We start from the raw sequence: 15,334 nt of genomic DNA on the forward strand, positions 1-15,334 counted from the left end.
AAATATCTTCCTACATCAGTACTTTGATGAAATGTCTAATGAAAAATCTCACACAAAATTACTCATGACATTTAATATACATCTTCAATGTGAGAAACGACAATTTCTTTATTTGGTGAAGTTTTAAAATTGAATTTTTTATCAAATCTGACATTACTGAACAGTTTAGCATTGATCTGTGTGTGCGTGATCATACTGTCAGTTCACCAGAAACAAAATGAATGCCAAGACAGCAAACAACAACAAAAAAGAGGAAGAAGAAAAAAAAACACAGAAGTGCTTTCAGGTCTTGTCTTTGTTGTTCATCCAGTTTCAGTGCAGCTGACAACATGCAGGCACTGGCATACATGTAAAGAGAGAGACCATTTTTCTCCCACTTGTTGGAAGCATAGAAAATGCCATTCTCCGCTCTCCTCAACTTTCAAATTCGTTTGAAGTCGACTTGGACCATGCAAGGTGTTCTCTTTGAGAGCTGAGTAGAATATAAATCACTGTGGTCGCTGGCTCCTGGCAGCATCTTTAAGTGTTTACTCTATAAAAAGTAGGAGTGCACTGCATTTACATGAGGTCTCTGAATGTCACTGTATGCTGGCTGCACTGGGAGTTGAGTGGGGGAAGAATACAAGGTTATTTTAAAACAAGTTGAATTTTCCAAATTTAGATTGTTGAATGGCCATTTTCCATTTTACTGTCTCATAGCACAGTGGGTGAATACATGTAGCTGATTCTCTAGACTTTTCAGTTCACCTGCTGTTTCTTTACTGCTCTGCCAGAGCCTCTTCCCTTTTTCCTCTCACAGTTCAAAAGAGTTAAAAAAGGAAACAAACATACATAAAAAAAAGATTAAAGCTAAGAGGCAAAGCTAAGATACTCATTCTGTAAACAGCGGTTTTGCCACTAACAATGTCATCTTCAACATGTAAACGGTGGCAAGTTATTCACGATCTGAAGTTCTCTCCTTGACTGCTGAGAAATTACCTTCAATTTCCTCTTTTTCCTCCAGCCCTTCACTAATTCCTGCCTGGGGACTTCTGTCCCAGTCTAATGAGCGGCCCTCTGTGTAGGAGTGAACTATCATGAAGATGGAGTGCTTGAACACCTCCTTGTCTGCCGAGATCTTATCTGATAGGAGAAAGTGAAACGAATGGCCCCAGATGCCAATTGATTGGTCAATGAAAGAGTGCTCTGCCCTCTTGTTGACAAGCATTAGTTACATGAGGAGCAGGTGCACGATGTACTGGAGTTGAGCTACTGGCTGGAGATGCTATATGCAGAGACTTGTTTTTTATCAAGTTGTCAAAAAAATAATAACTGAGGGAGGTGCAATCGATGTCTTGGATGATAAAGGTGATGATTTAGCTTCTTCCTCGGGCTTTCAGGAAACAATAAAAGGAACAGATCAAATGGTCAGGAATGGTCTGGAAAGCTATCACACAATACTTCCAGCCACATCTAGATTCTCTCGAATGAAGATTGAAAGTGTTTCATGTATAATTTTGTGCCTTCTCCACCTTCACAGATAAGTCCAAACAGCATCGCTGCCAGAGATGGACGAATCCGGGAGGGGGATCGCATTTTACAGGTGCAGTAAAGCACTCGCTGGTCACCTCCACACTGGCTTTTATTAGGTTCAAAATAAAATTCTTCTCCTATTTTGTCACACTCAACCACTGTCTCCCAGCAAGAGAGCCCATTCATTTTTAATGGCAGTACATTAAAGGGGGAACTTGCAACCGCTGTGACTATTAAAGAGGGAGAAATGTCCCCCTGGCTGTTTTAGTTACCGACTCAGCACCAGCAGGGGTTTTTTAAGAGTTCTGGTTGGGAGTGACACTGTGCTGCTGCCTCCTGTGGGATAGCTGAGAGGCAGTAACTGCTATTAGCCCCTAGCTAGATATCCAGGCTTGAGATTTGGAATGGCTACTGACAAGGACCGACGTTTGTTAGAGCTCTGGGTTGGATCGTGTTGTTTCTGTGGGATAGGTAGGCGATTACAGTGTTTGTCACCATAATAGCTTCATAATAGCTTGTTAAGCCAGTGTTAATGGATTTATGGTTGCCATAAAACAAACTGAAAACATCTGAGATACCACCTCCAGAATTTTGGACTTGTATGTTTTACCAATAATCTGTGTGTCTGTATAGAAGCAATTTTGGAGCTGTCTTCCCTTTATTGTGATGGAACAGATGGAACCCAGGGCTCTGCATTAGCTTTATGGATTAGCTGCTCATCCCAGATAGTTAAACCTGCACCCTTGTTTAGAGACAATTTCATCTTTTTTTTCACTTGTCTGTCTTGCACACCAGGCAAAACAGACAAGAGATGTCTCCTGACATCGCTTGGCATATTATAGCAGCATAAAACAGTAACTGTTGTATCCGCACATAGCAGACAACTTATCAAAGAACCTATTTTAATTTGGATTTTCATCTTTTTGTTCCAATTTCTTTGTTGAATGTATAACTAAATGCACAGTACACAGTAATATTTTTGCAGCAACATGGTCATTCCTACCTGTTAGCCAAAAACCTAGCATATCTCAGCATGGTGGCGTTTCCTTAAATACATTTAAAAATATGGGACAAAAGAAGAAATGAGAGAGCTAAAAATAATGATCTACAGCAGATAAACAGTTTCTGAAAGTCGTGTTCTTTAGAGAAAAGGAAAAAATAAATTAAAGACCCGACAAAGGACCTAAGAGATGTGCCGGTTGAGCCAACTACTGTTTGCTAAAGCCTCATCAGGAATGGTCTCAGTGGAAGGGTGGCTGTCAAGAAGCCATTGCTAAAGATGGGAAACAGGGAGAAAAGACTGGGGCTTTACCAAATTACAGAACAAGTAAACTGAAAATCAGTAGCAACTGGTCTTTTGGACTGATGCCAGTGATTCCAAACACGCTGCCAATGCAGTAAAACTATATCTGGACAGAAAAAGCACACTGTTGTTCTAGTCGTGAATTTGCCTCTTCAGATCCCCCACCTCAGCATAATTGAGACAAGTGGGATCATCTTAACAAAGAATAAAACAAAAGGCAGTCAACATCCAAAGAAGAGCTTTAAAACTCCTTCAAGATGCCTGGAGAGCTATTGCTGAAGACTTTTTACAGAAATTATAAGAAAGCTTGTCTAAGTGAGTGAAAGTTGTGCAGACTCTGTTTCTTTTCTATATATTTGACCATCTTGGGAGGGAAAGAGAGACAGAAATAGTCTGGCTGGCCTATGATAGCTATGTGAAGTGGATCCATGAGTGCTTCTGGTCTAATTGTCTCAACAGTACATGTTGTGTGGCTGATTTGAACAAAGGGAAGCGGTGTGCATAGGTTTGTGAGGCAGACGGGTACTCTGGCACTATTATCCACTAGTGACAGGGCCATTACTCTGCCTGCAAAAAGATGGACGCCACCTGTCAGTGGCCAGTTAATTGTACGGCTAGATGTATGTATGCTGCTGGATGCTTTGGTGGACACAACACCTCCGTCAGCCCACGGCCGGTTTCTCATTCATAATCGCTGCTGGGTCCAGATTTATTACAGAGAGGGTTGACAATTTGCCCAGGAAAAGGGCACTACTGTCCAATGTGTTTCAGTGTGGCATTTTGTTTTTCTTAAGGGCATTTGCATTAGAGCGATGAAAGTTAACCTGTGTGTTCGTGCCTGTGTTGAAATTTGCGCTTGTTTGTGTTTCACCTAATATGGTCTTAATCGTGTTTGTCGTCTTCAGATTAATGGCCAGGATGTACAGGACAGGGAGGAAGCCATGGCTGCACTCTCCAGTGACGAGTGCAGGAACATCATACTGCTGGTTGCCAGACCTGAGATGCAGGCGAGAAATAATCACACATTCAACTCACACTGACTTATTATGCACTGAAGTCAAATAGTAAAAACTAATTTCCTCGACTTGTCTTTGGAAAAGAAAAGAAACTAAGTTTGAAGTGAAAAAAGTGAAAATGTAAAAGAGAAGTGACAAAAACTTACAAAAGAACAACCATGGAGCTAAGATAACCCAGCTGCTTTTGAACTGTCTGGACATAATCTACAGTTTACATAACCTGTATGGTTTCAAATTTAGGCTTTTACTGTACTGTACTGTGTATTTGCTCAAAGAAGACCTTAGCAGTTTGGTGTAGCCACCAACGCCCTCCCACCACATGTAACCACTCCTACTGCAAGCCACGTCTGAGACCTCATCATGTTTTATTTTTATGTAGCGCCACTGTAATTGACTTCCAACAGTAAGCCATAAAAGCTAATGGCATGCTAATGTGGAGTGAGTTCAGGCCCAGGGCCGATGACAAACTAAGTGGAAGGACTCTGCCGCAGTGCAGAGGAGCTGGAAGCAATAGTAGGCTCTTTAATTAAATGTATTTTAGTAGTAAATCTGAAGTCATCAGATATGGATACCATTTGGTTTGCATCAGATGTACAAACAGATGATGGATGGTGTGGATGATACGGCCTAACAGGTTAAAAGTGGTGGCCATCAAGTTACGTGGTTCTGATTCTACGATTAGAGTCCATGTTTAAAAGATGAGGAGTGTATATCTGTCAAATGTGTGTCATGACGCTTGTTATTCCCCAAAAAGGATAACAAAAATGTCACTAAGCCACTAGCCTAAACCCTTTCCTTCACCATATGCTTTCCTTCTTCCTTCACCTATAGCTGGAAGAAGCCTGGCTGGATGATGAACATAGCGAGTTCCTGGAGCAACTGAAGATGGAAATGTTGGAGGAGCAGCAAAGAGAGGAAATGGAATTAGCTGCCTTACAAGAGGAACAGGAGAATGAACAGGTCAGACAGCATCGAGACATATTGACCCTGCCAGTAATGAGCAAGTGAATGAAAAAGCTTATCTCCATGTAAGAAATTCTGAAGCTCTTTGTTTGCACTGTTCAGTATAACGAAGCTTCTAAAACTCAGCAAGGAGAAAAAAAGGACAGCTCATTGTGACAGATCATTATACACAGCCAATATTATCTTTGATGCCATTTCTATCACAAGACAAACTGTTCATCAACTTTCTTTGCAAAACCGAGTCAAAACAAGCTTCGCCCTGTGAAATGTGAGCATTAAATTCCGATTATGAATATTTATGGAAGGGGACCGTTGAACCATTTAAATTCCAAACATTAGTAACCGTGATTTAAAATTCTGTTTTGCTGAGAGGATAGCATACCTCAAAAATCCATATAAATGGGACTTCAAAGACATGGCAGAGAGGAGACAATCCCTGAAGTAACAGAGCTGCTTAACAGAGTTATGCACAACCACATATGTATTCCTTCAGGGGAATGCAGAAGAGGGTTGCACTTCTTGAACTCTTAAAAAGTTCTTGTGACTTTTTGTTGTTGTTTTTTTCCCCCCTCACTCCATGATTAAATCAGAGAATAAATTCAGAATAAGCATGTTTCTATATTACCAAACTACGGAGCCCCGCAGGGGACATGGGAGAAAAAAAAAATTAAGACGGACTTTTGCGAGATCTCGCAAAACAAACTCGGGATCTCGCAAAACTTTTGCGAGATCTCGCAAAACAAACTCGGGGAGATCTCGCAAACGTTTTAGCCGCATTCTTCGGACGCTGGCTCGAAGCCGACCGGGAGGTCGAGGCACGATGTGCCGGGAAAGCGGTGTTCCTCCCGGCTGTAGTAGGTCTCGACCTCCCGATAGCTCGAAGCTAACGGGAGGTCTCGACCTCCCGTTAGCTTCAAGCTAATGGGAAGAATGCGGCTAAAACTTTTGCGAGATCTCGCAAAACTTTTGCGAGTTTGTTTTGCGAGATCTCGCAAAACTTTTGCGAGATCCCGAGTTTGTTTTGCGAGATCTCGCAAAACTTTTGCGAGATCTCGCAAAAGTCCGTCTTAATTTTTTTTTCTCCCATGTCCCCTGCGGGGCTCCGTACCAAACAGAAAGTCTGTACATTTAGGTTTAATTACCATGCTTTAAAAAAGAGCGTAGCTGTTGCACATTCATGTACAACGCATGTTTATGTTGTACACAGCTGCATATCCCATAGTTGTTATCTATCTAGAAGTAATTCACGCTGATTCTCTTCAACTTATTTCAGAGAACAGAGGATGATAAGCCCACTTGTTCCACACTCCCTCATCATAAGGACAATGTACTGAGCATAAAGGACAGGATGGGGAACTCGCAGCATAATGTCATGGCACATATCCAGAAACGTCTGTCCCAGTGCCTGAAAGACAGTCGGGACACGCACTCTACCACCAGCTCCATGCGGCTAGACGACAAAGCAGATGAGGATGACGATGAAGCAGAAGGTGATCGCTTCCAGCAGCTCTTGGAACTGAAGTGTCAAATACGCAACAGCGGCGAGTACGACCTGTTCTACAGCCGCCGGAGCACTATTGAGTGCAGCATGGGGGAGCAGGCGGGGGTACAGCACGAGCTGCGTATGCTCAATGAGGAACTGCGCAGCATCGAGCTTGAATGTCAGAACATCATGCAGGCCCATAAACTTCGTAAGGGTCAGCAGTCTCCCTCAGTGGGCCATTCTACACCCTCCACCAAAATCCAAAGCTTTCACCGCGGTGAGCCCTCAAAGGGCAAGCTGGCCGACATTAACGAGAGGCTAGAGAAATCGGACAAGGACAGCTCCAGTGCCTACAACACAGCAGAGAGTTCACGCAGCACCCCTCTGGCAATGGACCGCTCCCCGGAGCACTCACTCCAGAGAATGGTTAGTCTTACAAACCAGAGGAACCTCTGCAGCGGCCTCGCTGCTGGTCATTCTCTTAGCCTGAGCCCCATCCCAGCGTGCCGCGCTCCACTCCTGGGTAAGAGCAGCAGCCCTGACCACAGCAATCCTTCTGAGTCAGACCAAACACCTCAGGCTGAGGAAGAGAGCAGAGGGAAACTAAACCAAAGCGCTTCCCGAAATCCATACTTCTCACCTTCTCACAGTTCCCAGCAGAGGCAGACCAACATCCCAGCTCACGCCCGCCACTACCAGAGCTACATGCAGCTGATACAACAGCGCTCAGCTGTAGAGTACGCTCAGAGCCAGCTCAGTCTACTTAGTGTCTGTAAAGAGCCTCAGAGGCCCATTACAGAGCCCAAGATGGAGTGGAAGGTCAAGATCCGTAGTGACGGTACCCGCTACATCACCAAGAGGCCTGTGAGAGACAAGATCCTGAAGGAGCGAGCCCTTAAGATTAAAGAGGAACGCAGCGGGGGAATGACGACAGATGACGACGCAATGAGTGAAATGAAGATGGGGAGGTACTGGAGCAAAGAGGAAAGAAAGCAGCACCTCGTCAGAGCGAAAGAACAGCGGAAGAGGCGAGAGTTCATGCAGCGCAGTCGGCTGGAGAGCTTGAGGGAGAACCCTCAGAGCAGCAGTGAGGGTCGAAAGGAAGTTAGCATCATAGAGCTCAGCCACAAGAAGATGATGAAGAAACGCAACAAGAAGATCTTGGATAACTGGATGACAATCCAGGAGCTGATGACTCATGGTACCAAGGCCCCAGAGGGAGCTAAGGTACACAATGCCTTCCTTTCAGTCACTACTGTATAAAAAAACAAAACAAACACACACATTCTACCCCATGTGGTACGACATACTTGCCTCGTTAAATGTGGCATTTTTACATGGACAATAGGAATATTTTTCACACTTTGTAACCCAAAAAAAGCATTTTGTAAAGAATTTATCAGCAGCATCATGACATTTTGATGTTTTTCCAAGATTGTTTTTTTCACATCACTCTGTGGGGAAAAAGCATTTTTTCTATGATACAATGACAATACAATTATTTTGTTATTTTACGCAAAACATGTTTATCTTTTCAATTCTATTTTCATATTTATGTTGTAACCACTTAACTCAAGACAGTTCTAAGAGACTTTTTTTTCTTTCATGTAATATGCACACTTACCAATGGAGCATCAGCTGGTCACTTGCTTTTTACTTTTTTAAATAAATACAAACTAACGTATACGTATGCAGTCTTTGTCTCCTATTCAAAGCAAAGGAGACGTGGACATAGTTACTCCTCATTGTCCTGAATTTTAAAGACAATTCCCATGGAAACGAGGAGGTGGGAGGGGGTAAGGATTTGGCGCTGCACGTTGAATTGAATTGTTATCAGCAATTTGCAAAAACATCTTTAAAAAAGTTGGATACCTCATTTTACAGCAAAGCACGTGTTGTTTCTATAACCTCAACAACAAAGCTACAAATTGGGAACAAAGCAAAGCTGCTGCACTAACAGTTTAGTGGAGAAATACAGTTTTGGACACAGAATCACATGTCTTAAAACTTTTAAATACTTTTGATTCATTAGTAAAGAGGACAATTAAAAATATGTCCTGATATGCTTTGTTTGTCTGGTTTGGCAGCTTTGGGTAAAATTTTTGTATTCAGTTTTATTTTGTGGGTTTATTTTCTACATATATGACAACAGATGAACCTTCCCATAGCTTTTACATATCAGTACTTTTTACTCTCCCACATACACCTTAACTCAGCATAGCCTTAACAACCAGACATGAATCAACGGCGATCAAGTTGCCAGTTCTGTGGCGACATGATTTCAACCGCAAAACTGTCTGTGTATCTTTGCAACAGAGATATTTTGTTCAGACTTATTCATACATTGTATGATTTGAGTTTTTGACAACTGGAAACATTCATATATATTGTATAATAGTTCTGATTCATATTTGCAGTTACATCAAAGTGGTGTTAGGACGATTGCCACTGAGCAGGACTCAGAACACAGCATTTTAGAACTGGTGAGATAAACGGGTTGCCATTTATCAAAAGTCTTATAGTCCAGTTACGTGTATAGTAAACTCCATCCAAATGAATACTTTTTAAGTGAAGTATTGTAAATTTGAAATTTTTGAAAACTAAGTCCTGTAACGTTTTAAGTCGATGTCTGATGGTCTGAAGTAAAGCGTAGGTGGAACATTTGTAGCCAGGTAAAATGTGTTATAATGGTGATCTTTGCAAAAGAAATGATAATAAATTATTGGGTTTTTATATAACTTTGCACTGGACTGTGTTTTTTTTTTTTCATTAAGAAAATTTGAATTTAGTTGGTGCCAAAAACTTAAAAAAAAAAAAAAAATTCTGGTGAACAACAATGAACCTTAACACACTACTAATCTTGACATAATACTAATGAATTGTTCCATTTGTGCGTGATAATTGTGCATGGAAGTGTATAAAGAAGAGAGGTGGATGTTGTTGGGAAATGGTGTAAGCAGGAAAAGTAAACGGTGACAAAAACTACAGCAAGCCCCCCCATCCCCCACCCCCAGGGCACAGAGCAGCCTTGTGAAGTGAAACAGAATTACTTATTCACTCAGCACACATTCACCTTCTATATCTCCTGAAACGTGACTCAGTGAATAAGGTAAGTTATTAAACAGAAGGAGATTTCAATTAAAATCTGCTTCCACTTGAATGGCTTTGTGTTCATTAAAATGTGCCGACCACTTAATCATCGCTATGGCCTTGTCATACGCACAGGGAGAGCTACTGGGATACTCTGGTGTCTACGTTATCTCAAGCTGTCATGTGCTATAGATGAAATTGAAGTGTCATGAATACCATATTGCCCGAATACTGGTTTGTACTTTGTTCTCATTTAACTGAGAACTTGTTCCATTTTAAGAAACTGGTAAAAATATGAGAAGTCTTGTTGATTTTTTTAATTTTTTTTTAAAGTAAATGATTCCATGAGTGAAATACAATTAATTTACACAGAGAGAAGTTCAGAAGGAGTTTCGTCGTGGATCTTGAGAAAGCATGTGAGGATCTGTGGAGAGGAACTGTGGTACTACATGAGGAAGCCAGGAGTTGGAGAGAAGAATGTGAAGGTGGTGCTGGACATGTATGAGGACAGCGACAGTTGGGAGCTGTGTAGTAGAACTGACAGATCAGTTCTAAGTCGGGGTGGATTTACATCAGGGTCTCACCCCCTTCTAGTTTGCGCCTATTGATGGACATGATGACAGATGACGTCAGGCGGGAGTATCTGTGGACTATGATGCTTGCAGATGACATTGTCTAAGGCAGCAGTCCCCAACCTTTTTTGCGCTACAGACCGGTTTATGCCCGACAATATTTTCACGGACCAGCCTTTAAGGTGTCGCGGATAAATACAACAAAATAAAACTAGTACCGGTACCGAAAAAAGAAGATTTATTCATAACACACGTGAAAAGACCCAGGAAAACCGAGTTAACGATAAAAACGCTGAAAACCGATAAAAACCCTGAAAACTATACATTTCACACCTGATCCTCAACTCTCGCAGCCCGGTACCAAACGACTCATGGACCGGTACCGGCCCGGGGGTTGGGGACCGCTGGTCTAAGGAGCTTGGAAAGAAGACTACGATGACCTGGATGAAGGGGAACCTTCACAGACATTTTGCAGATGACATTGTTACCTGTAGTGAGAGGAGGGAGCAGGTGGAAGAGAGGTGGAGGTGAAAGAAGAATGAAAGTTAGAAGCAAGACAAAACACATGTGAGAGAGGTGACAGGGAGACAGGTGTAACACTGAAGGCAGGCAAGTTTATATACATGGCCAATGCAATGACAGAGAGTGCAGGCAGCGTGGGGTTGGTGGAGACACCTGTCAGCGGTGATTTGTGACAGAAAGGGAAGGTGACAAGATGTACTTAACACATTGCTTCAGGCAGACCAACTGTGGTGACCTCTAAAGGGAGCAGGTGAAAGAGGAAGAAGTAGACACTGTCCCAGAATTATGGGAACACCTAAATCACACAACATATTTTTGCAAGCTATTATATAGAGCTTTCTTATTGAACTTATGCAAAGGTTTCATGTCTGAGGCAGCTGGATTGGTCGACTTTCCGAGTGCAGTCCATGTATGGACTGCATGTATAGTCCAACATATGAAAAAAGGGGTAAACTTCTGACTTGACCTTCCCATTTTCCAGAATACACACGGCTTAGGAAAGCGCTCGCTTAATGGAATTTACTGAACATACTGTTTTATAATGCCAAGGTGTATCTCATTGGGTGATTTTAGCTTGTACTCTATGGTCAGCGCAGTTTAATTTTTAATATATATCGAGTGGCACTTAAAAGCTCTCCATTTATACACCTAGCATACATTAAATTTAACTTGGTGTTGAAAATCAGACTCACTCCATTTTTCCTCGACTCCATTTGCTCTCTTCTCGCTTGTTAATTCTCCCAGCCTGTATAGACCAAGACCATTAAAATGCCAACGGAAAGCCAGAGAAGAAGCTGCGTAGGTTGTACCAACCAGTGCCAGAACTAGCCAAGTGCTTGCTAGCTAATTAAGTTCATCCCTGAGCCCCTGAAAGACCCAGTCAGGTGTAATTAAAACTGAGCCTGTGACAGCCATGGCATTTGTCAGAGCCAACCAGCAGTTCAAATACCCATACCGACTGAAATGTCAAGCAGATAGCAGTGGCTCATCTCCTCCTCGACACCCCCTCCCCCTCTCACCCACACCCACACACACACAAAGTTATTGCCTCTGTTATAAATGTTTGCCGATAACCTTTAGGATTCCCTGAACAGCAAAAACTACAAATTCTCCCTCATTATTCAGCCAGGAAGCCCCATATTTATTGATGTACAGATCCACTTGACACATGATGGTGCTTTGTACTTTACAGTGCTCCCTCTCCCTGATAATCTCAGAGGCAAGAAACAACTGCTAATTGGCTCCGATCACGCATCTCTACATGTCTCTTTGGAAATTGATGGCAACTTTGATCTTTAGTATCATAACTGTTATGCTGTAGGAAGTTGCCCCTGTCACATCAGATGCAGCTGCATGCTTATGGATGCTGTGGATAGACTACTAAAGTGCTGAGCCAGCTGTTATGATGCTTAAATGATTTAATCAAGGCAATAGTGCATCAGCTGCTAGTTCCTTTATAGAGGACAAAATCACTTTGTGTATCAGGATATTCTTAAAAACGACTCTAGGACAGCTCTCCATCTTTTTTTATGTCATAACATAAGATGAAGCATGCTGAACCAGCTGACTGCTCTATGAAACACAGTGGTGCTTTGTGCTAATGTTTATCATGGTCACAGGTTTATGCATGCTAACATATGAAGGCTGCTGGTTTGCACCTATGTTCAAATGCTAGCATCTCCCATCTCTGACATGACTGCTTTTGCACATGATTCCTTAAAATCTAAACAAAAACTTGACAAAACTAATATTTAGAACACCAGTTTATTCAGATTCACATGTGGCAGCTACTGGGTGGTTTTTACAGGCTGAACAGCAGCGGGAATCAAGATCTGCACATTTATTATCTGTGAGAGTAACACATGGCACGATCACAGGGAACCAAACTCTCCAGACCCTAAGAACAAAAGTTTTCCAGCTTTTTTTTTTTTTTTTTTTTACACATATTTTTAGGCTGTTTACTCAGATAGGTCATACTAAGTCAAAGCCAAATTTATTTAAACAGCACATTTAAAACAACGACTGTTAAACAAGGTGCTATACATTTAAGATAACCTTAAGAGATAAAAACATAGGAAGACATGATAAAAATTTAAGAAAAAGAAGCATAAAATGAGAAGATTTGAGTAAGAAATAAGACAAAACAAGTAGTACAAACTCATTCTGAGCCAAAAGCCAAAAATGGGTTTTCAGATGGGTTTTGCAAGTGTCTAATGTTGGGGAGGTCCTGATGTGAAGGGGCAGTTTGTTCCACAATTTAGGACCAGTCACAGCAAAGGCCTGCTCTCCTCTGTGCTTTAATCTGGACCTCGGGCCAGTGAGGAGCATTTGATCCTCAGTCCTTAGTGATCTTGCAGGAGTGTACCAATTTAAGGATCAGGTATGAGGGAGCTAACCTGTGCAACGCCTCTGTCATGATACAGCTAACCATCACTCAATCACATGGTAGCAACTCAGGGTCAAGACAACTGTGTGAAGTTCAAGCCAAACATCAGAATGAGAAAGTCTGTCTCCCGCTGACTCCCCTGACTCCCAACCAGTTGCGGCAGAGACCCCTATCTGAGCCTGGTTTTGCCAAAGTTTTCTTCCTGTTAAAAGTGAGTTTTTTCTTCACACTGTCGCAAACTGCTTGCTCTTTGGGGGTCCTTTGACTGTTGGGGTTTCCTCTGTATTATTGTAGAGTCTTTACTTTACAATATAAAGTGCCTTGAGGTGACTGTTGTTGTGATTTGGTACCATATAAATTGAACTGAACTGAAGTGAATTGAAAGGTGATTTGAGTGGCTTTGACTTTGGCATGATTGTTGGTTCCAGATGGACTAAACTGAGTATTTCAGAAATTGACAGTCTACTGGGATTATCCCAAACAGGGATCATCAGGTTTACAGAGAGTCCCAAAAAAGTGAAAATGCTTTGTTGGTGCCACAGGTCAGAGGAGAATGACCAGACTGATTCAAGGTGATAGGAAGGCACCCGTTCATTACCACCCACTCTTCATACCTTGGTAATGGTATGGAGAGGAGCAGCCAAAAAGTACGGCAGAATCACATCACATTTTATGATGACAGTCCAGAAATCCAAAGAAAGAAAGAAATCTTGTCCCTGGATGGGAAACCGGTTGATTTGCCTCTTTGAAATACATCATATTACACTGGTTGTGGATCTGAGTACAGCTTCTATGTTTAGCCATCCTAGCTTTTTACTTTAAAAAATCAGCATCAATATAAAAAATAAATAAACAAATAAAAATCCTGGTGCTCATTTGTGACCGTGAAATAAAATTATCTGGGCAATGGGGGAACAACAAACTAACCACCATCCATCAAGTCATGCCACTGCTAAACAGGCTAATAAAATGTTATAGTTTTATTAATAGAATTTTTTAAAAAAATCGAATTATCTGTTGTGTTACTGTGTCAGCCTTTGCTTCATCACAGCTTTGCATATTCAAACTCTCTGCTGGATATGTTTGCGTGTCATTACTGGCAGAGATCTTTTATTGCTTCTTAGAAACATTTGGGCTCTCTCTCCCTGTGTTCCTACACCCCCAGTTTTATGTGTCATTTGTTGTCTCATTTTCACCCCAGCCAAAAGCATTTGGAGACCTATTAAGCAAAAACCTGTGAATATTTCAGAGCATAATTAGAGCTCTAATTACAATTCATTATTCATAAAACGGGTGAACCAAACTGCAGTACATACTGTCGAAGTCTCAGATATGTACTATTTGGAAGTGCAATTAGAACGTGTATAATACTCCCTAAAACATATTGTAATACTCTTTACTGTGGAAAGATATGTGTTACTGTGTTATTCATAGACACACATTGCAGATTTCAAGAGCTATTTAATGCCCCAGTTGGTGGAAACATAACCTCACTTCAACAATCCGCTACCACGGCTGAAATCATACATGTAAACAAAAATGTAACAATGGTTCAAACTACTTTTAATTCACCCGCTCACCTATTTCTGTATTCAGTCAGTCATGCTGCACTTGGATCAAAGAAGCATGACACAAATTCACATTTGCTGCTAACTCAGGCCCACATACGCACTTCCCATCACAAGTCATATACTAACATTCAATGAAACCTCAATTTGGGATCTACCAATAGTTTTTTCTTTTTCATTTTTTTCAGTCTTCCCCTCCATTACCATTACCTGGTAGGTCACTTGTCCTGTGTTTTTTTTTTCTCCTGCCTCCAAGGTGGAAAAGATTGACATGTGTGGTCAACCATGCAAACTCTATGCTGTACACAAATGTAACACAATTGTAACCTTTGTACATTCATTGTCTCTGTGAATCCCATTAACATTCCTTTAAAGTTCCTCTTCCCCTTATTCATGAGCCCCGGGTCAGAGTCCGTATCCAATAGAAATTACTATTATAATTCTCAGTCTGTGATTGCCTCACTCAGGTTTAGAATTAATAAATAACGTCGTCAGTCAGTGCGCAGGATGTGTTTCCAATTTATTACACAATGTAAACACTTATCCCCCCCACCGCCTTTCATGTTATTTAGGTGTCAGCATCACAAGAAAGTAGAGGGTCTTTTTATTAGTTATAGTGAGCTCATCAATTACCATTTCATATTCATATGTAAGACACTATGTAGTCCTGTCATGAAGGAATTTCATAATTTCACTTGTCTTCACATTTATTTAATTGGCTCCTGGTGTGCCTCCTAATGAAATTGCATGTAGAGTGAGACTATAACTCATATTTCTGTATTTCTGCCATTGTAGGGTTTTTTCTCCTGAGTGCATTCTGAGTAGAGGGACACCTGCTCTGTGAGTAATGAGAATCTTGCCAGGAGGCCTTGTGGGTCAGAGCTCAGCTCTTCACTGCTTCCAGGCTTTCCCACAGGCG

General features: G+C 41.6%; 1 protein-coding gene across 1 annotated transcript in view; it reads left to right on the forward strand.

Moving 5' to 3' along the window:
* The window catches only part of LOC102798386 (PDZ domain-containing RING finger protein 4), a 49,194-nt gene extending 40,179 nt beyond the window's left edge, over nt 1-9,015 (forward strand). Inside the window, exons 5-8 of the mRNA XM_006782532.3 lie at nt 1,520-1,582; nt 3,721-3,822; nt 4,663-4,791; nt 6,068-9,015. Coding sequence (XP_006782595.1) covers nt 1,520-1,582; nt 3,721-3,822; nt 4,663-4,791; nt 6,068-7,540 — 1,767 coding nt within the window. The 3' untranslated portion in view covers nt 7,541-9,015. The remainder of the gene's footprint in view (nt 1-1,519; nt 1,583-3,720; nt 3,823-4,662; nt 4,792-6,067) is intronic.
* The last annotated feature ends 6,319 nt before the right edge of the window (nt 9,016-15,334 follow it).

This window comes from Neolamprologus brichardi, chromosome 7, assembly GCF_056152115.1.
Source record: "Neolamprologus brichardi isolate AB-2024 chromosome 7, ASM5615211v1, whole genome shotgun sequence".
In the NCBI taxonomy this organism is placed as follows: domain Eukaryota; kingdom Metazoa; phylum Chordata; class Actinopteri; order Cichliformes; family Cichlidae; genus Neolamprologus; species Neolamprologus brichardi.